Source organism: Anser brachyrhynchus (genome assembly GCF_964034855.1).
Source record: "Anser brachyrhynchus genome assembly, chromosome: Z".
In the NCBI taxonomy this organism is placed as follows: domain Eukaryota; kingdom Metazoa; phylum Chordata; class Aves; order Anseriformes; family Anatidae; genus Anser; species Anser brachyrhynchus.
Window position 1 is genome coordinate 33498022 of NC_137697.1, and position 27409 is coordinate 33525430.

Sequence of the window (27409 nt, forward strand, 5' to 3'; positions counted from 1 at the left end):
CAAAACAGTATTTAACAAGGAACCTTCTCTAGGGGTATTTTTTTGAAGTGGTCCCACTCTTTCTAGGGTACCAAATAAAGCAATTAATGGATAGAACAAAATATGAACTACGAGGAAAGACAAAACCAAGAAGAAGAGTACAACAGCAATGCTTACTTCTTCTATATAATGAAAGCATTTAGTGTGATGATTTTAACTTACATTAATGCAGCAATGGAGAAGTGGCTACAAAAAGAGACACATGACTGAGGAGTGCTTAGCTCCTTGTTTTAACAATTTACCTTCGTCAAAGTCTCATCATCAAGATGGTTCTTCTGGATCACATGCTGAAGTGCAAAGTATATTTTTTCCTGAAGCTTCTGGACCTTCCTTGGCTCTATTAACCAGGCTCGATCTAAGAAAAAGGAAGGGAAGAGATAAAGCCAAGAAAAGCACAGATGTGGTACATGCTCATGGATGAACTCAGTGTCCCATGCTGGCAAGCATTCACAGCAATCATAATTCTCATGAGGGAGGACTGCATGATAATTAAAACATGGTTTCAGAAGCAAAGTATCTTAATCCATTAAAGGATCACTGGAGAGATTAATTAACACATACTGAGTGTACAGCAATACAATATTGGCTCTGCGTTTGTTTGTGTGAACCAGCATGTTAAAAGGTAAAATGGGAGTAGAAATGAAACAAGATCCAAGCATTTTATTATACTTTCATGGTAATCAGTGTTCTAACTTCATATTGCCTAGGTAAAAAAGACGTCATGTCATCTTAGTGTCTTAGTACATAAAAAATAAGCATATTAATCAAAACAGTCACATATTTGAAAATAATATAATAATCAAAAGAATAAAACAAAATGTATCCTGTTATTTATTAGGCTAACTTTATGAGACCAAATATTATATTCTGTATAAAAAGAAATGTCTTCCTTCAAAAGAATTTATTTAATAATGCAAAGAATAATAAGCTGTTGCAAAGTCTTGAAGTGCAAATTTCTCATTATTTAAAAATGTTCTATTTTTAAACAACAAATAAAGATTATATGGCAGAATAACAATTACAGTTGTTTGGACTTTTACTGATCTCAAACCCCAAGTTTAGGAGATTAAAAAAAAAAAAGTATATTCTCTCAAGTCATAGCTTCTGGAAACAACCATACACAAAATGAAGTAGCAGACCCCAAGACAATCTCCAAATGAGTAATATGCTGTGTTTATAGAATCACAGAATCATAGAATATCCTGAGTTAGAAGGGACCCACTAGGATCATTGAGTCCAACTCCTGGCACCACACAGGTCTACCCAAAAATTCAGACTAGATGACTAAGAGCACAGTCCAAACACTTCTTAAACTCCGACAGGCTTGGTGCCATGACTACATCTCTGGGGAGCCTGTTGCAGTGTGTGACAACCCTTTTGGTGAAGAACCTCTTCCTGATACCCATTTACAGCACCACTAAACCTTCTGAGTTCCCATGCTGTAAACTTGTTTCTCCCTCTTTCACTATCCAGACTGATTCTTGGATCTATAGATTTTAGCTTTCCAGGAGGCTATCAGGCTTTCCTGGCTATCCGGGGAGGTCCCAGTCGACTGGTGGCTAGCAAACGTGACGCCCATGTACAAGAAGGGCCGGAGGGTAGACCTGGGGAACTATAGGCCTGTTAGTTTGACCTCAGTGCCAGGGAAACTCATGGAGCAGATTATCTCGAGTGTCATCATGCGGCACTTGCAGGGCAAGCAGGCGATCAGGCCCAGTCAGCATGGTTTTACGAAAGGCAGGTCCTGCTTGATGAACCTGATCTTCTATGACAAAGTGACATAGTTAGTGGATGAGGGAAAGGCTGTGGATGTGGTCTACCTTGATTTCAGTAAGGCTTTTGACACCGTTTCCCACAACTTTCTCCTCAAGAAACTGGCTGCTCGTGGCTTGGACTGGCGTACGCTTTGTTGGGTTAAAAACTGGCTGGATAGCCAGGCCCAAAGAGTCGTGGTGAATGGAGTTAAATCTAGTTGGAGGCCGGTTACTAGTCCCGCAGGGCTCAGTACTGGGGTCAGTTCTCTTTAATATCTTTATCGATGATCTGGATGAGGGGATCAAGTGCACCCTCTGTAAGTTTGCAGATGACACCAAGTTAGGTGCATGTGTTGCTCTGCTCGAGGGTAGGAAGGCTCTGCAGGAGGATCTGGATAGGCTGGAGCGATGGGCTGAGGCCAACTGTATGAAGTTCAAGGCCAAGTGCCGGGTCCTGCATCTGGGGTGTAACAACCCCAAGCAGAGCTACAGGCTGGGAGATGAGTGGCTGGAAAGCTGCCTGGCAGAGAAGGACCTGGGAGTATTGGTGGATAGTCGGCTGAATATGAGCCAGCAGTGTGCTCAGGTGGCCAAGAAGGCCAACAGCATCCTGGCTTGCATAAGAAACAGTGTGGCCAGCAGGGCTAGGGAAGTGATTGTCCCCCTGTACTCGCCTCTTGTGAGGCCGCACCTCGAGTACTGTGTTCAGTTTTGGGCCCCTCTCTACAAGAAGGACATGGAGGTGCTCGAGAGAGTCCAGAGAAGGGCAACGAAGCTGGTGAGGGGTCTGGAGAACAAGTCTTATGAGGAGCAGCTGAGGGAGCTGGGGTTGTTCAGCCTGGAGAAGAGGAGGCTCAGGGGCGACCTTATCGCTCTCTATAGGTACCTTAAAGGAGGCTGTAGCGAGGTGGGGGTTGGTCTATTCTCCCACGTGCCTGGTGACAGGACAAGGGGGAATGGGCTAAAGTTGTACCAGGGGAGGTTTAGCTTGGATATTAGGAGGAACTTCTTTACTGAAAGGGTTGTTAAGCATTGGAATAGGCTGCCCAGGGAAGTGGTTGAGTCACCATCCCTGGAGGTCTTTACAAGATGTTTAGACGTAGAGCTTAGTGATATGCTTTAGTGGAGGACTTGTTAGTGTTAGGTCAGAGGCTGGACTAGGTGATCTTGGAGGTCTCTTCCAATATAGATGATTCTGTGATTCTGTGATTCTGTGAAATAAGAAATTAAGTCTTGTCACAGGCATGAATCTTAATGTACAGATGGAAAGGTGCAGGAAAATCCCTCTCCTTCTCAGAGCTCTTCTCCATACCTCCCCCAGTCACTAAAATAATCCATAGAAATAATGTAAATCAGGAGACTGGAGCTGAAGAGTATTTCAGCACAGAAGAAGCAGGATTCTGTCATTTGTCTGACTGTCTCTGGAGAAGACTCTATGAAAAGTGTCCTGCACCAAATGTTCTGAAAAGAGACAAAACTAAGCCTCTAAATATTTAGCAGATAATCAGAAAAAGAAAAAAAAATTGAAAAGGTTAGGGATCATAGGGATCATTAGGGATCATAGTTTGGCTCCAAATTTATGCTGTTGCAAAAACATACCTTTCAATATTGTTAAATCAATGCCTATTGTTGCAGACTGGAAGTAGAAAGAATTATGATAGAGAGCAATCCTTAAAGATTTATCTTTCTGCCAAAAGCATGAGCTTAAAAATAGACTGAGGCTGTTGGAGTACAGGCTTCATCATTTATCTGTCACAGAGCATGTTGTATATAATACAGGAGTTCTTAGAATAATGACAAGAGCTAGGTGAAAATTTAGCAATGGATATTAATTTTGTCTCCCGAAATGTGGTTTCTACCAACTAAAAACCATGTGCAAATTTGTGCAAATTCCCCAGATACCTCTGATTATATTCTTAAAAGTGTGGGAAAAAGTCAACAGATCAGTGGCTACCCATACAGAATATGAGAAGCACTGTTTCAGCTCTTTCAGTGCTTTTCCTTCTGGATTTTGGTGGCTTCTGTGTAAGAAAAACTTGAAGATGAACACTTCTCAAAGGAAGTGGCTGTGTCACTAAATTAGTTGGTAGAATTACTGGTGTGGTTTCCTCTTAGAACCGGTGCTTTATTTGTTCACTTATGTTTGCAAGACAAAACACTTTATTATGAAGAAAGTGGAACACCTGGATTATTTCATTCTCCGTTCATTCTCTATTGCTTTTTATTATTTTTGAAAGAAAAATGGCAATTTTCAATGTCAATTCAATGTGTACTGATTTTTCTTGCCTCCCCATTCACAAACTTAGCAGCCCAGCTGAAATGAGAATTATTTGCACAACTCAAACTTGCAGTCATTTTAAAGAATAGAGGTTGCCTTCACTCTTGCACATGATGCTTCAGCCCATCCTGTCTTTCTCATTGCTTGTTCAATGACTAAAGATACAGATGCTTGCAGACTACAGCAAGAAATATTCAGCAAACATCACTTTTACTTTTTTTTTTTTTTTTTTGGTTAAGAGTAGGAGACATTGCATGTCAACTTGGACATGAAATGAGAAACTGCAGATTACTGAGGTATATCATCTAGTACAACCAGTTTCAAACCTCAAGCTTGATTATGGTGAAAAAAACTTTGAATTACCTCCACTTATTTGTGTTACTTAACAGAAGCTGCTATTCAAAAGACAGCCAGCTCTGCCTGAAATGCCTTACTAAAATTAATGGAGAAGCTTTTACAACAAACACATGCTTGCAATACTGCTGGCTCAAAGCCAGCGTTGAGTTGCTGACTTTTTCAAACACTTAGTACAGCTGCAGATGTTTTACAAGTAGAAATGAGTGTCAAAATGATCTGCTGACAGAATGCAAGAGATTTTGTTGCTTTGCAAAATAAAGGGGTGTATGAAGATCTGCAAACCTTAATCAGAATTTTGATTTCCATTGAATTCCTACCTGTAGCTTCATAAATTACTTGATCCAGAATCCATTAAAGTTAACAGGAAACTTTTCATTTCTTAAATAGTTTTTTTTTTTTTTCCAGACCTAAGGTGTACAACACTCAGAGATGCTGGAAGCTTTCTGTGACCAGATTTTGTAAAATAGGGCTATAAATTGTTCTGATTTCCAAGATTACCTGGGAGACAGAAATATAACTTCTTTTCAATTTGTCTAGAAATTATGTAATTGAATTTTCTTTCTCCATGTGAGATACCCCAATCTGATCCAAAGTGCTTTGAAGTCAGCTTCCAAATAATCTTATTGCTTCTGTTTGTTCAGGAAACACCCTAGATATTAAAAAGGACAAATATTCAGCCATCCCCTTCCTACTTCTCCTAGCTTCATAGTATGAAGTCAGCTTGAAATCATCTTCTGCGGTCTCTGTTAGTATATTACTGAGGAACTGTATAGCCTAGACTGCCATGGAATTTCCAGCTTGTCTTCAGCTTTGAATGGAGTCAGTTTGTTGACAGGTCGCTAACGTTAAACAGGTTCAAATGCTGCACATCTCTGTCATTCTCATAGGTTGGGTCTTTCTGGGGGAGAAAAGGGATGGTGGAGAGGGACCTGTCAAGGCACCGAGTCCCCTGTCCCAGAGGAAGCCAGGACATCTGGGAGGTGTCACACAGGCAGTTTTCACCCCCATGTACAACTAGGACATGGCTGAGGAACACATGGTAATGGGAGCTCTCTGGAGGGTCATCTCTGAAGCATCCTGATCTCACATCTAGCAGGCACTAGCTCGAACCTTTCACCTCTGAGCAGATGACTGCAAGAAGTGCTCAAAGGAAAAATAGGAGTAGAGTGCTTTCAGGAGGTGTCATTAATGAGAACAAACATGTTGATACCATCTGTGCTAGTCTAATTCTGCCTAATGTAATCTCCACCACAGATGTGCAAAAAGGCAAAGTGACCTAGAGGAAATCTTTAGTGGAACAGGCTGGAAAAGTGATTAACGGTGGAATTTTTTGAAAAGGCCTTTCAAGGGGTTACTCTTAGTGGGAGCTGGAGGTCTGCCACCCCTGCGGAATGTTTAAAATGCCACACTAAACTGTGAGTTTGTCTTTGTGGAGTTACGTGAATACATGAAAAGGAGTATTTTGCCCCTGGAATTATCACCTCTCACATGGAGATAAATTCAGACAGGAAATCATGCAGATTTTTACTGCTCATGTTCTTATCCCCATAGAAAAAGCCAGTCATAACTAGGGACTCCTTAAACTGCTCAGGGCCATGAGATTTGAGTTCACTGAAAATCCTAAGAGGAACATGCCCCATCTTGGGCACCATATTTCTCTGTATGTGTTCTGGAGAAATGCCAGCTGGCACTGCTTGTCTGCACAACCTTGCTCCTTGTCTATTACCCCTATTCTCAGCAATTATTTCTCCCTCAGGTTCCAGTCTACCTTTCTTTTGTCCCATGAAAGAGCTCACAGAAGCTAACAAGATGGTCCTTGACTCAAATAACAAATCTTTGCCCATAGATTAAGTTCAGGTAGAGAACAATTGATTTTTCCCCCTTATTCTTTTTATTTATTTGTTTATTTATTTATTTATTTATTTATTTATTAATATATACATAACTGGTATGTTACATAATCTTCTTATCTGGATTTCTGTGATAAGGCCACCACATTTTTGATCTATTTCCAACATGTGTAATTGTTGACAGTCTACCCAAAATATTGGGAGTTGTATTTGACTAATACAGGTATTCTTCCATTGACTAATACACAACTCGGTACATTTAATACACCTTAAACAGTTGTTCAAAAATGTAGAAATAGAGGTGGACAAGGATGTTAAAAACAGAACAAACAAACAAACAAACAAACTAAACAACAACAAAAAAAGAAGATTCATTCTGGCATTTGGATTAAATAAATACCTGGTGATATCAGAACTGCAGATGAAAACAAGGCAATCTCCTCCTCAGTCAGCTGTAAGGAACATAAATTCTTTGCAAAGTCAAATGCTTCATTCACCAGATCATCAGAACCTACAGACCACAAAGGACAACATCAAATTAGAAATTTATTAGCTTATCTTTTTCATTTTCACATTAAAAAAAAAAAAAAGAGCAAATGTCTGCACTTCTAAAACAACTACCTTTCATCAGCTATTAAAATTCTACCTGTTCTGAAAATCAGCTACTTCATGTATCACTTAATCACCCAAAGAAGCACAAAAATTATCAAGAATTAGGGGTATGACTTAGATGAACAACATACAGAGATCTTGAAAAGGTGTTTTCTATTCCCAGCATGGAAAGAAATTTTATTTCTAATCAGACATAAAAGCTAATGGGGGTGAATGACCTGTCCTAAATAACTTTCACTCATATCATTTATCAATTAACAGTACAAATATTTTTGAAAATCTGTGAAAACATCATAAGGACTAAAATACATCAAACAGTGGACATTAACACACACATAAATGTTTATTCATGCAAGGAAGTGTTATATTTATTCATATGCAAGAAAAAAATTTACCTATACAGTAAATTTTTGATATAAATTACTCTCCTTGAATCTGGTTCTACTTGTGTCATTTTAAATTTGCTAATGATGTGTCACTCTCATTGACTGACAAAGGACGCGCATTTAGCTATTAATGTTTTAGGTAGCATTTAATATCATGTCAAGAAACGAAGCAATTGCTTTCACATGCGAATCTAAGTAAGCTTAAACGTTTTCAGCAATACAGTATTTTAGGCAAGTCTCTTTGTATATTGTATTGTGGTTCATCATTTTAGTCCCCTCCTTGGTGTAATAAAGTGGCCTTCTGCAGGACACAATTAGTGGGAGTGATTTGATATGTCAAGCATAACTGACATGTGATGTTAAAACACTTAGCTTCCACCATGAACTCATGCTTTATCAAAGCTTTAGATGGCAGAGTAAAAACTCGGTCTGATAAAACCCTCATAGTGCTCCTTTCCTTTAGAGAAAAACACCCACTACTGCTGGCAGCTAGTGTCACATTTTCAGTTCGATTGCAGAGATTTGAATGTTCTAGGTTCAACATTACTAAGGTTTTCAGTGTGTGTCAGTACTTTCAGAAAGATAAATCTGCCATTATTTAGCTCAATGTAGTTGGTTGAAAAGAAGATCAACATACCCAAGGCTTTAAACATTTGCATCCCTCCATACTTTCCCTCAAACAAAACAGTATTGTTGAGTGGGTTGAAGGCACGGCACATTCTCACCAAAACAACTTCCAAGCAGCCTATAGGACACAAAAAGGAAGAAAAGTACCACACATTACTGCAAAACATCAAAATACAGGAAATTTCAAGAAAATATTTAGGATGATATCAATCATTAGAAACATCAACAGGCACAGAAAATCTTTGGAGTCACCTAGATGATCTCTCTCTGAGTATGGGAAACAATAGTTCTGTCTGATTTGATTATAGAAAATGGGTAATTTCTGGTCCAGCCTCACCATATTTTCTTTAGGCTTATTTTCTTCTTGCAGCAAATTGGTAACATGGGCTTAATCTGAATTTAGACCTGGAAAAATGAATGGAATAATAATTTTAAGCACCTTCTCACTAAATCCAAATTTCCCGTAAGAGAAACTCTGAATCTGAGGATTCTTTTACAAACATGTTTTAGAATAAAAAGTCCAGATTTTCTAACTCCTTCTGCTCAGCATTAACAGCAAAACAGAAAATAAAACCTGATGTATTTATACATGCTGAAGCTAAACAGAGTTGTCTAACAGTACAGTCAAGTGCAACTATATTTTTTGCTTAAGGTGCAATTGTGTTGCCAGTTTTGTCTGTCAAATGAAAGTAATTGCATGGGGTGCACTGTCATTTGCAGATGTTCCAAAGTCAGTGTAAACTTAAAAAAAAAAAAATTGTTGTTATATGTCTCTCTTTTTCCAGGGACCTGCTCTGCCTCTCTACCCTTTTGCACTTCTGCCCACCACCTTGGCTGAGTCCCACACTGACCACAGACAGCCCTAAACACAAAGACTTTCAGATGAAGTGAACAGCTCTCTCTTGAAAAAGGAAGCACTTCTTATGCTTTAACACATATATTCTTTGCTGCCTCACACCTCACTTCGTCATGCCATTTTGTCCCCCTGAGTTTAGGATTGTTGTTGTATGGTCAGAACAAAACTTGTCATGATTCTCAAGGAGAACAGAAATTACCACGTCCCATGTCAGGGAAGGGACCTGTCCCTTTTCTTCTACCTTGCCCTTATGTACACACATGCACACCGAGACATGCACAGAGAGCATGGCCAGAGCATGCCACCATAATCCGCTCTCATTTAGTCCAAAACCAACTGGCGCCAAGAGGGATTTTCCCTCCTGTGCACTGGCTGGAGGGTATCTCTGTAGTCTCATTAAAAAGATTAGAAATGACCACAGAGGCATTCACTAATGACAAGTGGAGATTTTATGGGGTGGCAGATGACTGACTCGACCAGCTCAATTCACAGGGTCCTTCCACTATATGTCAGGTTGGAGACTGCAGTTGCTGCAATGACAACGTGTGTGTGTATATTTAATAACCACAACTGACAGTAGAGGGAAGGGGATCAGAAGACAGTAACATGATCAGTGGGGAAGACTACAGAAGTGTTAATGCAGCTAATGAAATAGACTGAAAAGTAAGGTTCCGTCAAAATTAAAACGATGTACAGAACAAGACAGCAGAGTACATGTCTAATGTACTGGGAGTTAAACCAGTCTCAAGCCTTTGGTATTTACCCACCTGACTTAAGGAGAAGAATTTGGTCATTCTGGCAGAGCTCCATGAAACCTGTTATCCGCTTCGCAAACTCCACAACGTACTGGATAGCGTGTGTAATCTGAATGGCACACTGTTGCCACAGAGCTTCTCTGGTCTTCCAGGAAAACACACATGGAAAAGCAAACCAATAAGTAAGTGGCTTCATCAGTGCATAGAGGACTTCAAGTGGCCTTGCAAGAAAGCACAGTCCTAAGACTGCCTCCCCAGTCAGAGCTAGTGGTATCTCTGCCTTCAAGGTGCCTAACACTTTTTATTAGAATGTTGTTTTCACAAGTTGGTTGCCCAAGTAGTCTGAACTCTCTCTCTGGTTCTTCAGAGGGGGATAATGCATTGGCCAGTGTTAAAATATGATTTTAATGTTGATTTTTGTGCAGGAGAGACAATTGGTGGCACCAACAATATAAATAACCCAGGATATTCCAAGGGAGGAAGTGGTGCAGTGCTATTCAGTTGTCTGACAGAATATTTTTGCTAGTTTGAAACTTAAAAAATAAATCATTAAAGAATCATTGCAATCTGAATACTGACTACTTGAGATTTTTGTCTCCTTGATAACTACTTTCCTTGTGCATGCAAGTTGTGCAAATGCAAACCAACGTTCTTGGGTTGCATACAATAACTGTGCAAGTTAGTGTGTTTTTATGCCTGTTATTTCTTCTTAGCCCCATGGCTTTCCTAGAAAAAGAAGGAGTCTCTTTGGGCTCTTGCATGATCAGTCAATCTGCCAATTGATATCTCATTGCAGAAACATTGCTAGTGATGCAGGCACAAGAGGCACAAAGAGCACAGCTTGACTTCTGTTGACTGGGCTATATCTGAAGAGGTGCCAGTAAGAAATATTCTGAATGTGATCTGAGAATCACAAAGGCAGAAGAAAAAAATCAACAAACATGTAAAGAGACCATTTTTCCAGCCACTTTTGAACAACTTCACTTTACAGAGTATTTTCAATTTATCATTATTTGTTATCTATAAGTGACAGATATTTAGTTTGCTCACAGTGAAAGTATTTATTATTCAGATAAAAAAGGGCTGTGCTTCTAACAGCTTTTAAAATTATAAGGAAACAAGTTAGGTTGTCTTATTTTCTGAAAACTCTTAAAATAGAGAGTGTCCAATCCTGATCACATGATGTTCAAATGAATTTCTGCATAATGATTAAATATGTTGTAATAAACAATGTATAGAAATCTGGATTCTGTGACCATGTCTGAGCTTTGACTTAAAAATTATCCCAACCTGCTGGTAAGCTACTCCTTCTATTTAAGAAATGTCACTCTGCTTTTACTCACCAGACTCCTCAAAGATATTTAAAAGCCTATTTTCACCTGTAAGAAACTCATCAGCTCTTCCTTGGCAAATATGTTATGCTAACAATTATATTATCATTGTGATATTAACAATTTCAATTCATAGGGAACAGAAGAAAAAGCATATTACAAGGTTGTACCTTGCTCTGATAAACCTTAATTTCTTCATATGTGTGGGTCTGCCATGCTAGCTGGTGTAGTTCCTCCATTGTATATTGGCATGTCTCCAAATGAGATTTAATGATATTCTGTGCAATTCGATCTGAGAAGAGGAGAATAAAAAATAGTTCACATGAAACATTCTGGTGAACAGTGATTTGCAATAGCAAAATGTTGAAAATATTAAGATTGTTGGAAAATGCAGATTTTCAAAAAAATAAAAAATAAAAATCTTTTCTTTCCAATGATACCTTTCTCTCACTCTCTTTTAAAATATTTCTGAAGATGTCTTTTGTGAAATATTTCAGTATTCAATCCAAAACCAAAGGATGCTTCGTAAATAAAGGATGCTTTTGGATGTATATATGAAAATAACAATGTATCTTATGAAATTATTTTAATTCTTTAATTCTGTAAGATGATGATGATGATGATGATGATGATGATGATGATGATTAATGTGTTCAAATAAATGTTGTTTGGAGACTCTGGTTCACTGATCACTTCTGTTTACCCCAAGCCTGCACAGCTGCCCACACCTGGCCACTCAGTCCTGACATGGGCATTTGCATTACTTGGGGATTACTTACATCAGAGAAACAGGAATATTGCCTCATTTTTCTCCAGTTAGGTTTTAGCTGAATCGATTTCTGAATTAGCATGATGGACATGAACATGGAGACTGGTGCTAGCAGGGTGTGAAAGCTGCAATGAGCAGCCTAAGTTTTAGGAGAAGAGAGGCTGGGGAATAGCTCTCACACTCTGTAACAGCACATGATTAAGTTACATTAAAGTTATTCTGAAATCACAGCTTTAGACTTTACTGCATAGCTTGGAGTGCAGGATGCAACGGGAAGCATTCATTGCTGGCCTGAGAACCCCATAAAATTAACAGTAAACTTCTCAGGGAAGTATTTGAAACCAGACCTTTGTCCTTTAAACCCCTTGAATGGATTAAAAAGATTTTCCCCCAAAAAATTCCAACATGAATTCATTAGCACTGGAACTTGAAATGTCTCGATAAAGCATGATCTAGAAATGTGATGATTTCTGATCTTGCAGCTTTGAGACCTATATAGCTAATGTAGATCAGTGCCTCATCCTGAAGACATTGTTTAAGCTAAATGCCATTTCAGCAAAGTAAAAGGTGGACAAAAAAACTGATCTGAAATACTCACTTCAGAACCTGCACTTATCAGAAAACATGTTCATCAAAAAAGGAGAGGACATTGACAGGGTATTAGCAGAACCTGAGCATGGGAAATAAAAAGAACTAGGAATGTCATCATTTACTCATCCACATCCTCAACAGTTTCTTACTGTGGGTGGATCTGTTGTTTTGGAGTCCCAAAATAAGACTGTTGCTTTGGCCAAATGTTATCTGAATTTAAAAACACCGTCAAGAAGGAAAGCCGAAAAATGAATGTAAACATATATGTGCAGTCTTCAATCACTGTTATAGGAGTATGAATTAAAGGAGATTTTTCTGTACTACTGTCGCAGTTAATAAGCTGAGAGTTAGTGGAAGGGTGCTGAAGAAAACACAAAAGAGTTCCAGGTTTTTGTACAAAAAAGAGTATTTTCTCTATTGAATCTTTATGGGTATCATTTAACAGATCAATGCTGCCTCTAGGTTTCCTGGTGGAAGAACTGACTAGTGTAAAGATAACTAAAAGTATATATTAGTAAGTACAGGAATCCATCATTCTTCCACAGAAGCATACAAGTCTTACTCCACGGTGGTAAGTCAATGTTGTATTTTGTAGTAAAAACCTTACAGATAAATGGACTTGTCAGAATAAATTAAATAATAATTTAAAAAACCCAACTGTTTTATAAATACTGCATTTCAGATTTTTACCCCCCATATTTTTCGGTTTACTGTATATTTTTTAAAAAATCAACTTTCTGGAAACATCATAAACTAGAGTAAATATGACTGTAGAAGTTTAGCTCAGGGTATAGATTTTGTATCTTATATTCCTGAAAGTATTTAACCAGAAGGAACTGAAGTATGGTTAGAACATTTAAACCTTGTATCTAAAACACCAGTGAAAAAAATATAATTTAAACTTGTATTACATGTTCCCAGTCTGAATGGTGAATGATTTTGCCCTCTATAACCACTGGGTGGTCTTTCTGTTTCCTGCGTTTTCTAGCTCATCTCCCCTAGCCTCAGCATTTGTTACACTAGGCTGGAACTACTCATGTTCTTGACAAAAGAAAATACTTGCAATAAATATATCAAATGCTTTAATATTACTACATAGCCAGATTTTGAATCAGATAAGGCTGGCCTGCTTGTTGGTCTGATGTGAACAATCTGAAGATGAGATCCTTTCATTTCACTGACCTGGAAATGTATTTAATCATCAGTTCTACATCACTGCAAAGACTCCAAGCCTCACTCTTTTTCCTGCTATTTACATATTTACCTTAGGATCAAAGAGCTGAGTAGCAATTCGTGAACCTTCAAGGTTTTGTAGGGATGGCATCCTGTGTTTTAGTTCTATACATTTTTTCCTTATGTACTTATGTTGAACTGACAATAAAAAAACATTTAGATGTGTGAAGGCCTAGGGCAATCGCAGCAAGCAGCAGCTCCAAATCCTGACATCCAAAGAGGAACCAGGTGCAAGAAAGACTTGAAACTCTTGAGCTGCAGGCTAGGCAAGGCTGAGTGCATGATAGAAAGGGTATGCTGGGTCTCAGGGGAGGAGGGGACTGTTTATTTTGTGTAAGCAGCAGAGGAGGCTGCTTGCTTATACTCAGTGCTGGAGTCCCTGGGAGGTGCCTTGTGCAGATATAGCATACATGGGGTGTGCAGTGCTGACATGGTGCAAAAACCAAAAGAATTATAAGCTTATCTTGGCTTCTCAGAGAGTTCAGCAACAGAAGATGCAATGCAGGCAGAGCAAAGAATATTACTCTCAAAGGGATTTCAAAGAGCATAGCCTTTTTTTTTTTTTTTTCTATGCCATTTTCAGATCTGAGTTCTTTTCACATATGTAGTTGTAATCAGCACGTATCTCTGCAAATCCCATGCAGAAAGAAGACCTTAAGTCATTGGGAATAATGTACTGACATTTAATGTAAAACTGTCCTGATGTATGCCACGGGTACTGTGCTAAATCCAAAATTTGCCACATTTCTGGGAGGAGACCTAGCAGCTCTCAAGTATTGTTGGCAACTGAGTTCATTCAAAGAATGGAACACTGAGGAAGGAAAGCAGCTTACTACAGAGAGCTGTTGCCTTAATATGGAGGCCATGGCCTCAGCCCCATGGAGGTACCCTGGGAGAATACTCAACAGATATATCCCTCCTGTTCTCCAGACTAGAAGTTTCCACCACAGTTTCTCCATGCAACAGGTCTTGACTTAAGTCAATTTCATTATTTTCATTTTCATTTCATTTTGTTGTCTGCCATCTTAAGGCAGAGCTTTCAAGGGTCCCCTCACACCAGGAAGCTGCACAGATACAACTATAACTAGGAATCCTTTTTGGTTGTGTCGCAAGGACTATGAAAGACAGCACAATTCTTGTGACCTCAATATGAACTGTATTCCCCTTTGAAATGTTGTCAGTCTCCATTTTACACAGATTACATCAGGTTTGCAACATTTACTTTATGACAAGACAAGCAAAAGAGATGATGCTGATTCTTTATGTGTGAGAATCAAAGTTTGAAGCATTTTCTTTTGCAAGGAACACCTTCTGCAAGTGTTGAGTGAAAATTAATAACTTCAGTTAAAAGGAATTACTAAGCCCGCATGACAGTATACCATCAACATTAACAATAACTACAGCTCTAAACTGCATGATTATTGAAGCTTATTGCCATAATACGTAAACAAAGATGTACATTAGGTGTTTTATTTCTCCCCTTTTGTCTGCATATTGGGTTTATTATATTAGGGTTATATCTCCTATCATGCAACATGATCACTTGATACCGCATGACACCCTTTAGGGGTCTGAGAGCCACAGCGTATCCTGGAAGACTGACTCTGGCTGGGAAACATGGACCACAGAAAATAATGTATTTCCAGCATATATTGGAAGCATTTCCATTAGGTATTTTAGTTATAAATTTGAAGAATTTTTAGTATTGTTATTTTGACTTTTTTTCATAGAAAACAGTCTGTTTTTGTGCAAATACTGTGTTTCATTACGAAAAGTCTCTAGTAAGAAGTATTTGCTTCCAGACATGTAAGCTAGAAACAACATAGTCGATCAAGTAAACAGCTAATAGTTGTCACCAATATGAGGTCTTGAAAAATCAGAAATATTCAGGCAAGATATATCTTGGAATGATCAATTATATTTCATTTCTGTCCCATATATGCCTGACTAGTTTTTTATAAATACCCGCTATATTAGCTGTTAAGTCTCATTTGTTCTTTTTCATTCTGAAAAAAAAAAAAAGACATTTTTGGTTCATAATGACTCTGAATTTCCAAAGATTTAATATTAAATTACACCAAAGCAGTCTGTGTGGTAAACACCTGTACTAAACTAAACAAACAAAAAAAAAAAATTATAAATATTACAAGTGGTATCTTACAAGATCTATGATCTTTAAAGAAAGCTGATTTTATAGATTCATCCTCTGGATTATAGAAATGTATGCCAGCAGGACTGGTTTCTCAGAACAGATAAGAACAGGAGATTTAACATGTCCTGCTTTTACAGAAATCTCCAACATAACTGGAGAGACAAGAACTTTGTCTCAGCATACAGCTCAAACCCTCAGAGAGGAGATGTGTCCACCAGATCCCAACCATGCCCTGACAAAAGCACTGCAGAAGAAGGAAAACATGCTTGAGATGTTTCAAATGTTCTCTAAAACCTGCTGATTAATGAGAAACATAGGAAAACTGTGTTCTTCCCCAAACAGTCAAGTGGGCAGGAAGTGATTTGGGGCAGCTCCAGAAGAATTGTGGAAGAGGCCAGGAAAGGGTGATCTGCAGGGCTTGGGAAGGCTGTGGATGTGCTCCCCTATGGCAATGCTGATGGGGCGCTGAAAGGTGCTGGGCAGGCAGGAGGGTGGGTGGATGTGTCATGAATGGGCAGGCATTCACTGAGAGGCAGGCCCACACCGTGGAGAAGGCATCAAAACTTTTGTTTTTCAGATTCTCCTCATGTGACAAGATCTTGACAACAGCAGCCTGTGCTTTTTAACAGCCCTGCCACGTCGTACCTCTATTACATGCCTCCAATGCCAAAGCTAGTTCCTGAAAACCTTGCCAAAGATTATGGTAAGATAGATGGGGAAAAAAAGTAACAGAAAATGAAATTTAAATCACAAGAAGCAATTTAAGAAAGAAAGACCAGGAAGCAATAACTTGAACAGTACTGTAATCCAGTGTGTAGGAGAAATCAGCAGCACTCAGTGAGACACAGAAATGATGGTGGACAATGATTTAATTGGGATTTTGCAACACAGCACTGTAAAAGAAAGTAAAATATGTAGAATGCTCAGAAGAAGCTGAAAATCATACATCAGGAAGCTGAAATATTATCTGTCAAAAAAGATTTGTTCTAATTCAGAAAACAGTTGTGGATTTCTTGAAAGAAATACTTTGTGTATGCATGTAATTCTACGGTCTGTGAAATGTAACTGATCAGGCAAGATGGCCTCAAAGCTTATGACTTGATGGAGCAACAAAAACATGAAAGAAAGATGTATACATATACTGTGAGTAAAACAAAGGCTGTACAATATGCAGGGGAGACTGGTGACAGAATAAGAATCTATAGAACATGCTCCTGGTTTGGCAGCTCGGTGGAAGCAAATTAGCCTATTAAAGCCGATACCTGAAAAAGGCCATGTGCAAATATTGATGGGAACTGTCCCGGAGCATAATGACGGATCTCACTGGCACTAAAAGAATTAAATGAAGCTATTAGAGAAAAGCAGCATCTCTGCAGTGAAATGTGGAATATAGGAAGGACATAGCCAAGACAAGGAGGAGGAAGACCACGAGAGATCAATGTTGCTCTAGCAAAAGAAACAGCTTTTAAATTTGGTCTGGCCTACCTAAAACTACAGGGACAAGAAAAATATTTGATTCTGCAAGGCTGGCCTAGTGCAATAAGCTGCAGCATCATTAGTGCAGTAAATTCATCCTAGTTTCTTATGGACACGTCACTTGCCCTTCCCCCTGTGTTCAGTTGGGTAAGAGGCCTCAAGTGTGTACATGGCGCCTGTCTACACAAGCTGACTGGCCAGCAGGCCACCACCTTCTGGGGTGGACACAGGCCTGGCCATGGCTTTTCTCCTTCCCTAAGAAGGTCTGTCTTTGTCAACTTCTGATTAAACTCTTTTACAAAAACTTGTGGGAATGTAAATTTCTGAGGCCACTGATTGCCTTTGCTGAGGATGAACAGTAGTTAAAGAAGTATTTATTGGGTGTGAGAAAGTTAAAGAAGTATTGGGTGAAAGAAATACTAGACAGACAGGAAGACTGCACAACCCTATTCTGCCAACAAAGCAGGCCAAAAGTATACGCAAAGAAAGAGAAACTGTATACAGGCTATACGCCTCTCGAGCATAACTTTGGGACTACAGGTCACAACTTCTAGAATGATGTAGCAAATGAGCTATTCTATTTCTAGTTTTGGCTACTCTGCTGGGATCTTTCTTTCTTTCTTTCTTTCTTTCTTTCTTTCTTTCTTTCTTTCTTTCTTTCTTTCTTTTTCTTTTTCTTTCTTTCTTCTTTCTTTCTTTCCCTCTCTCTCTCTTTCTCTCCTTCCTTCCTTCCTTCCTTCCTTCTTTCCTTCCTTCCTTCCTTCCTTCCTTCCTTCCTTCCTTCCTTCCTTCCTTCCTTCCTTCCTTCCTTCCTTCCTTCCTTCCTTCCTTCCTTCCTTCCTTCCTTCCTTCCTTCCTTCCTTCCTTCCTTCCTTCTTTCCTTCCTTCCTTCTTTCCTTCCTTCCTTCTGACATTTCTTGTTTTAGGTTTCAGTAAACACCTCACAAAAGGTACTCTCCAAAAGTTGTGACAGCTCAAACATGTATTGCAACAGTGGGTTAGGAGCTGTTTAAATCTGAACTACATACAGAAAATAGAACATTGCAACCTTGATAATATACATCAGCCTAGTGCAGACCTGCAGGGGTCTTTCATCAGCTGATGAATCAGTCCTGCCTTTTTCAGACATTTCCTTGCAATATCTGGAGATATTCAACTGCAATGCCTAGGAAAAACTCCCAGCTTAGAGTCAAGTTCAATCCTGGTGGTTATAGGTCTAATAACTCCAAAGATTGCACACAATATTCATCAGCTGTGAATTTGGCCTAAGTGGAAATTATCCATAGGATTCAGCAGTGTCTGTTTCCTACAGGCTCTTTAGTTCTTTCATTTGTCTGTCTTTTCTCATGAGAAATCCTGGGTTTTCTCAGCATTCCCTTCTTTTGCACTGGGAACTGAAGAACTTTGAAGTGTGCCTCCTAAAACACTGATAATCATCCTCAATTAAAATGAATAATGAATTTTTAATTTGCCACTTACCCTTAGGATCCAGTTGAATAGCTAAGAGCTCATCTCGGCTTATATCCGAAGTTGAGCTCTCACAGGGATCCACTTTGAATTAATGCTGCAATAACACCATAGCTTTGGCTGGCTGCTATAAGCATGCATATCAGTTCTTAAAACTATCAAAACTCCTGCAATACATTCTAAATAAAATCTCCATTATAATACTCAAAATAATGGCAGGCTAATACCAAATTAACATTTTTCTGTGTTCTAATTCAAGGGAACTATGACTATAAATGTAAAGTTTTGTGAACAGGTTTCACTGCATAGATTACCTCAAGAAATTCTCAAGAAATTTTACGGTAGTAGAGGCAGTGATTCAGGCAATAAAGAAAAGATATGTCCTGTAGTGGCTGTCCAACATGAATATTAGGTCCTCCCATCTGTTTTTTCAAATGGACTAGCTGAAAATGTTTAACTTTATTTATTTATTTTTAATAGAAAAACAGAAACAGTTTTTCTGAAAAGAGGTCCCAAAAAACAAATTCATTTTTTTTAATCCTTCCCCGGCTTTCTCAATATCATAATGCATAAAAGAAAAAAAATGCTAACGAATTACAAGAAATGACAATACAATTGAATAAAGCCCTAATTCAAAGGAATTTAGAGGATGGACCCAGAATTGAGTTAAAACCTAGAGGATTTATAAATGCTTAAAGGTCTCCACTTAATAATTCTTTTCCTGGATCTCAGCCAATTTAGTCAAAAACGTATATTTTATACTAATTAGAAATCATTTAGCTGGCAGCAAAAGCACAAACCAAGGCAATGGCTAGAGATTACGGGACATGGGCTCTACAGGCACCATATAATTATCACAAATTCATTGAGATGAACTGTTTCCTAACTTCTTCAAGCACAGATTATACAATTATATTACAGTTGAGACTGTTCCAAAGCAAGAATGTGGTTTCATGTATTACAATTAAGCAAACATTGTTAGAATGGACATTGTTCACTATGAAACCTAGAAATATGCATGGAACACTTGGAATATTAAAACTCTTAAACTACAGTTGTAAGGCTTTGACCTATAAGTCTTCAAAAGACTGGGAGAGCTTAGAAATACATTTGAACATTTTTCTCACTGTCACAGGTTTCTATTCAGATTTTTATAAAGATTTTATACAATTTAGGTGTAGAACTGCTTTAAAAAGCAATGAAAAAGCATTCTACAGTAGTTCTATTTTCCTGTAGTGTGACATCTGCATTGAATCAAAGTAGTGTCACTGTGTAGAGTCAGAAATTGAAACAATTTGATAATCATAAACAATCCCAGTGATTTCACCAATTAAGAGAAAAAATATCCATGCAGTCAAAAGGGAACGTGAGATACTGTTCCATGCCTTAATATCTTGCTTTAACTGTTCCAATTTATATGCAACTTTCATCCATGAAAGACTACTGCACTATAAAAACTGTATTCTGATACTCAGGCTCACCATTTGTCTGAATTTTAGTCTCATTGCACTGCAATTTTGCAATAAACACATGCATGTTCCTCACTGTGTGTTTCAATCCAACATTTTCCTCATATGTTTCCACTCCTGTACAAAAATAGCGGTGCTGCTCTTTGAAATGAACTATCAAAAACGAGAGGACTAAAGAAAGGTATAGTTCTCAACAGAGCTGGGAAAAACATCGTAAGCTACATAATGCACATCATTCATAAATATAAAAGGGAAAGTAGTGAAATGCATGATATGGTGAATGAAATCTACCACACAGAATGTATGCGGTGTACAAAAGTCAACTATGGCCATGGAAAGTAACACTTAAGATGTTGCATGTGTACTGGGAAACAAAACAACAACAACAACAACAAAATAAAACAAAGCTTTCTTTTTTTTTCTTGTGGCTGAAGGTTAGAGAAGAATCAAATAATGCTGTACGTGATGAAAAAGAAATTCAATATGGCCCCCGGATTTAGCTCTTTGAAAGCATAGGGTATGTATGCATATTGTCTATTGTCAGTACTGAACTGTCCAGAAACAACATGCACGAATATCAGCATTGACACTGAGATAAAGGGGTTGTCCAGATGAGGAGGTAAGCAACTTATCACTACTAATTCAACACACAGGACTTTTGGAGATAACATGCTACTTCTACATACTACAGTGATTCCTAACTCATCACTGTTTTGCCCCATTGATTTTCATCTGCAGTGCTGTCTTTGCTGCCTCAGAGGTTGTGTGCGAGACACAACTTCGCAAGGCACCATACATCACATGCCACATACCCTCCATGCTCTGTTCCAGCCTTCTTTTTCAGAGGGTTTCTTACGGAAGGCCATTTACCATTTCTTCTGCTGACATTGTGACACAATACAATATAATACAGTACAGCAGGGAATCTGCTGAACAGATATTCCTATGACTGACAGCTATAGCACACCTCAGTACTTATTATACCGCTAGCTTTACATTGATCTTTTTGTGTGATTTATAATATGATAATATTCACTGTACAGGGCTATTTCTGAAAAGATTATCATGATATATGCTAATATATGGGATGCACGATACATTATTTTACATATTTTGGCTGCTACAAATGGTTGCTTTCTCACTGCTTTTTGGATTCTCAATAGAATGAACACATTCTGTCAAGTGTGCTTATGTAAGAAAATATATCTTTTGAGAAAAAGAGGAATTTTATGTACTTGCTTTAATGGATTAGAAATATTCCCACTTTAAAGAAATATATTATCATGCTTTGGAATGTAAGCTATAGATTAATTTGCTTTAAATAATGTTTAATATATTTTTAATTCATTTGTAAAATGGTCTGAAAAGCAGGTCAAACAGAACCAAACATCACAAAATATTCCCTATTCTCAATCTCAGCTAAAGTTATAATTGATTTTAGCAATTTAAATACTTAATGCAGTGGTTTATATTATTCAAATAGTCATAGCTGCAATTAAGATGGACCTCGTTGTCTTTGGTGCTGCAAACACAGTCAGTAGACATTTTCCATTTATTGAAAATATACATTATGTGCCAGAAATTATTTAACTATATGTAACCAGAAATCTTGAGTATTCCTACTAGCAACAATTATCCTCATAATGGGCAATATTTAAAGTGCCATTTTCTGCAACATCTATACTGCATGGTCTGTAATGTAATCAAACTCCATTTAGGAGCACTGTCAATGGACATTATTGGTAAAATTAATGTGGCTTTGTTAGTTGGCTAGCATTTGACATAAGAATTGAACTAACTGGAAGAAATTTCTTTCCTTTTCTGAAACAGAAAAATGATTTCACTTTCAGAAATATCAAAACAAACAAACAAACAAAAAACACAACACAATCCAAAAACAAAAAAAAAAAACAAAAAACCCAAACCCTTTATAATTTACAGGAAAATGGTCTCTGGCATGTACTTTTAGTCTATCTATTGCATTTTCAAATAGTTTTAGGTTAATTGCTTGATTGCATAAATTTGAACTAGGTATAGGTAAAAAAGCACATTGCATCCTGCTTATTAAACTGCTGTAATTTGCATAAAATGCAGCTGAAAAGGACTTCTAGAACCGATATGAGACAGATCTGAAGTCCACTGCAGATACAGTGAGGCTCAGTGGATGCTCAGTGACTTGAAAACCACATGGTGAGTTTTTGTTTTCTAAATCTACATCAAAAGTTATAACACAAACTCTGCTCTCTGTCTTCTTAAGTCAGTAAGTGCTAAAATATGCATTTAGTAAAGTATAAAAACATAATCACTTATTTATGAACATTTGGATCATTTAAACTAACAGTGTGAGCAACACAAATTCAATAAAGCCTTTATGTAGATCTGTAATTAGTCTGGTTTTGATCTGTAAATTTTCATTTCTAAATATGTAAATTTACAAATAAAGTTTACTAGTCTGGAACAGACAAAACTAGAGAAAACTACAAACTTTCAAAAATATTTTTCCAACAATTCTGATAAATTTTATGGCAATTTTATTGGCCAAATTTATTTCTAAATGTTTAAAAATAAGAATCTGCAATTATATATATATATATAACTATAACTATTTTCATTTTAACATCAGCTCAGCTAGAATGTTTCTGCATCATAATACTCTAATTTATTCCTCCACTCTTCTGTCCATTTTAGATGAAGTGGAAATGTTTCCTAGCTGAGCTAAGCTGTCAAATTAGTTTTGAATCTTGCCATTGCCCATTTTCTTCTTTAATGTACAAGAAGGGGAAGAGATTACTTAATTACCTTAAAAATTAACAGAAGAGGGTGTTCTAAGCTTTGTTACATTAACTGAAATGAGCACAACACTGAAATATTAATTTATTCTGATTGTTACCTTTAAATAGGTAATGATGGTTAGAAATAGTGCCCTAAGGGTATCTGCATGGAAATGCTCATGCTGCACATTTTTAATTGCTCACTAGATGGCAACATTGCTCTGCTGAAATACAGCTGTAAGGCTGTACACGTCTGCACACATCTGCCCTGAAAAATTTGGCTACCACCTTGGTAGAAGAGATATTAAAACATGGCTTAGAAAAAGAGGTGAAGAAACATTACACAGGACTACAGTTACACAGCCATCATTTTTGTTTTACTATGTAGTGGTCCACAGGCTTGAAAAGAAGCTACAGACAAAAGTGAACTTCAGCACAGCTGTTGTTAATGTCACCTCAGGTATGGGCTTTAATTTAGAGAGTTTATTGCTTTTTGAATCATCTGATCCATACAATAACCTTTGAAATAACATCTAATTGATGAATATATGTTCTGTAGACAGTCCATTAATTTTTGATTTGGCACAGAGAGCAAGACTTGGAGATACAGATAAGGGAGTTAAAGAATTAACAACAACAAAAAAGAAAGAAAGAAAGAAACAAACAAACAAAACCAAACAAAACCAACTCCTATCACCTTTGGAAAAGTACTTTTGCAACCATCAAAAACAAGTCACAGCATACTTTCTAAGAGATCAGTCCGATGATGGTTTGCACATTTCATATGCAGCATACAGTGGTAAGGACATTCATGAATAATATAGGCATGGGGGAATAAACTAATTTCTTCTAAAGTTAATGTAAGGATTTATACTGAAAGGAAAAATGTGTGGGACCAGTTTTCAAATACATTCTCACCAGAGGAGCTGAGAATGTTTCCAAGGGAATGCGTTCTCTCAAAGCAGGACACTGAATGAACTTTATGTAAAGCTCCAGCTTGTTTGATATTGCAGCAATGGAAAACATTGAATGATCATACAGTATATAAGGTTGTGTACTGTAGATCCTGAGAAGAATGTATGAAACCAGCTAAATTAAGGCTTACATATGCAGAGTGTTATTTGCAATTACCAGGGAGGCTTTTCTTTTACATACCTATCTTGAACCAGCTTTTACAACATTTTGCATGTTTTGCTTTACTGAAGTTTTCTAGTCAATGGGTCAGGAATGCTGTGTGTTAAGTGGGATTTGGTGAGTAGGAGAGGTGATGCCTCCTCCAGTTTTCACCACACAGCTGCTATAGTGAGCTACTGACCATGCTAAGATACAAACAGCAGTGTTGGATGGACTGGGGATAAAGAAGATGAAGCTTGAGCCTACAGACATTACTTACTATTTAACTTCAGTTTTTGTAGAATTCTGATCTGTCCAAGACATTGGGTACCTTTAAATACAACTGACATTGAAGAAATGCCATGCAAATATACACAAGCAACACTTTTTTTTTCTTTTTTTTTTTCTGTAATTACAAGAGCTCTGGTTATGTGACCTCTTGTACTCTCTGACACCTTATCAACTACCTAAATACACACAAATATAGGGCACACTTCAGTTTGACCATAAGTGAACCTTTAACCAAGCTGTTTTCTCCACAAAAATGATGACTAATATTTTTATTTTTTTTTTTACTCGGCTTTAAGAAAGCATAGGCTGGTAGTTTCATCTGTGATCAAGGCAAGGAAACCTTTCCATTAACTTCTACAGACCAAGACCTGAACCACACATTTTGTGAGGAGAATGCAATGCTCAATTTTGTAACAGGTAATGTTATGCATATACATTGAAACAAGATGGTCTTTAATTTGACCAAGTCTAAAAATAAGCCTTTAATACCTGTTAATTTAAAATCACACTTGGGAACAAGCTTTACCATTTTTCTGTGGAGCTGCAAGGGTCAGGAAACAGAGCTGCCTTTTCCCTTAAAGAGTTCCCATGCACAGGCTGACCTCTGCCTCTCTCTCTCCGTGAGGAGAAGGATGTTCTATGCACAACAAAATACTTGCTTTCAACACAGAGGCAGATTGGACCTGAGTTTGAGCTTCTAGCACAACAGGAGGAAATTCTGCCTTCCCAGACCTACAGATATAAGGGAGACACAGTACCATGCACCCCCGGGACATGGGTGCCCCCCCATACTGGCAGCTTTGCCTGGCTGGCGGGACACACCTGGCTTGTGCTGCCAGTGGGCAGCAGGACAAGTAGAGAAAGAACATGCTCAATTCATCCAGTGGCTGAATACTTCCTTTGTCCTCTGCCCACCTTGGCTACAAATCCAGCTCACGGCTCCAACAAGATGCCTTGAGTCATGGATGAAAATACCTGTCTTAAAAGTAAAAGGAAATAGCCTAGAAATTCAAGTGATGTCAAGATGAAGCTCTGCTCCTTTCTGATTATTTACCAGCTTCAGATTGATTTCTTGGTGTTTTGAATTTCTTTTTGAATCAGGAACTGGAATACTGACCGGAGCAGAGCCTAAGGCACTCTTCTGCCTAATGGGGAACTACCTGTTTTAATCAAGCTATTCTTCATCATAGGCTCTGGCAGTTACATGAGAAATTTGTTTCTATATTTGAAAGACTACTCTTTCTTATACTCAGCATTCTCATCATGATCAGATAAGGTGCAGTTGTACCCTGGAATATTCAACCTATTTGGAGGAATATAATAGTTCTAAATACCTCTGAAGAAGCCCTATATAACTTCAATTTGTCATCATGTCTTTCTCCTACACTTATTTCCTGGTACAGTATTTAGAGATACTAGTAAGCATGTAATGCAGGATGAGCTATATTTTGCTTGCTATGACATTCTAATATTATGTTTTAAAGTATCTGCTGTGCAAAACTTTTGAATCTCAAAACTGTTAAGATGAACAGTTTCCACTTCCACTATTAAGTGTACAACAAATCAAGGTATGTTCAGAAAAAATAGAACTTTTACATTTAAATTAAAACATATAAGAGTTAAAGATCAAAGCATGCCTGATAATTTTGATTTGTGGGTAAAAAATAAAATGTGAAGAAAATAAAGTATATGTTATATAAATTATTTGGTACGGTAACATAGAAAACATTATTTCTATATCTGAGTCAAAATGAAGAATTCTTGTTTAATTTTTGAGAGAATCTTACTGTTTGGTAGTGAGCAAAAGGTAAATACTATAGTACTTTATGCAGTTGCAACAAATTGTTTAGTCAGGTGCAGCAGGGGCCATTGTTAGAACTTGTTTAACAAGCATTTAACATTTTTATTAATAAACGGGAAGAGAGGGTTCACAGCATGTTAATTAAATGAGTAGATAATTCTAAACTGAGAGAAGTCACAAATCATCAATGACGACTGAGACCTAATGTAGCAGGATTGAAAAGGACAGAAAAATAGGAAAGAGAAAACAAGATTCAAGCTTAGAAATGTGCAGTCAGAGGTGTCTTAATAAGAAATGTCCTATACAGGAAAAAGGTAAGTGAGAAACAACCAAAGCAATAGCACTGAAGTAGTAAGCAGGATATTGGTTATAATATGATGTTATGATTATAATATGTAGTGCTATGATTCTGGGCTGCCTGAGAATAAGTCTTGTTGTGAAAAGCTTACACCAACTTTAAGGAACTCAAGGATGGAAGGATTCTCACACATTTGTTTATGAGAAGGGTTGCATTCGGACAAGATCATGTGTCTTGTCTGCACCTTGTCAAGATCTGTCTTTCAAGACAAGGCAAGTGTGCTGGTGCTTAAACAAATACACTTTTGAAGAATATGAACACCAGAAAAACATAAAGAATGGAAATCTGAATCTGGTATAAAATCTTCAGTGAGGAAAAGAACTAAAATGACCTGGATACTTAAAAGAGCAGTTTGGAGTATCACTAGGCAGGGTAGCATAAAGAAAGTCCTATCAAGCACAAAAATCAATGCAGTATAGTTTTTCTCTCTCTTATATTCTCTATTCACCTACCAGTTAAGGTCATAACTTCTACTTAACATGACTTGAATTTATTCCTAAGTCTCACCAGACTGAGTAAGAGAGAGTGAAATTTAATCATATTTTAATATGAAATCAATGCATCCCACTGCTTAGAGTTTTCCTGCTTTCACTGCTAGACTGTGGCTATATAGACACTCACAATCTGCTGCAGCATTAAGAGCTGTTTTCTGATTATTTTTAAACCCTGAAAATGTCTTTCATCTGTGCTTAAATCCCGATACTTTATGGTACCTCTCTTCCATTTTTTTTTTTCAGTTGTATAAGTTACCAGTTATACTGCATTATCTCTCAGTAACACCGTTACCTCTCTGCTGCAGGTGCCACAAATGACATAAAAAGCAGAACTTGGGTAAAATTCTAGTAATTTAGGAGCCTCAGTTCCAATTTCAAATAGAAAAGAGGCAATTCCAACACCTGACTTTTGTTGTCAGCTCAGAGACAGGCCCTTAGCTGTGTCTTTCTCTCCGCAGTCGTGGGTTTCCCCCTTTCTCTGCTCAGGAAAGGGAATACTGGTCTGATGGTATGGAGGATGAAAGAGTGGGAAACAGTGTGGGATTTAGGGCAGTAAAGTACAGGGATAGGAGAACAAAA

General features: G+C 37.7%; 1 protein-coding gene across 1 annotated transcript in view; it reads right to left on the reverse strand.

Moving 5' to 3' along the window:
- RORB (RAR related orphan receptor B) overlaps positions 1-27409 on the reverse strand; it is a 150403-nt gene that overhangs the window by 10374 nt on the left and 112620 nt on the right. Inside the window, exons 5-9 of the mRNA XM_080574310.1 lie at positions 11016-11137; positions 9527-9659; positions 7914-8021; positions 6679-6789; positions 282-394 (exon numbers count right to left, since the gene is read on the reverse strand). Coding sequence (XP_080430436.1) covers positions 282-394; positions 6679-6789; positions 7914-8021; positions 9527-9659; positions 11016-11137 — 587 coding nt within the window. The remainder of the gene's footprint in view (positions 1-281; positions 395-6678; positions 6790-7913; positions 8022-9526; positions 9660-11015; positions 11138-27409) is intronic.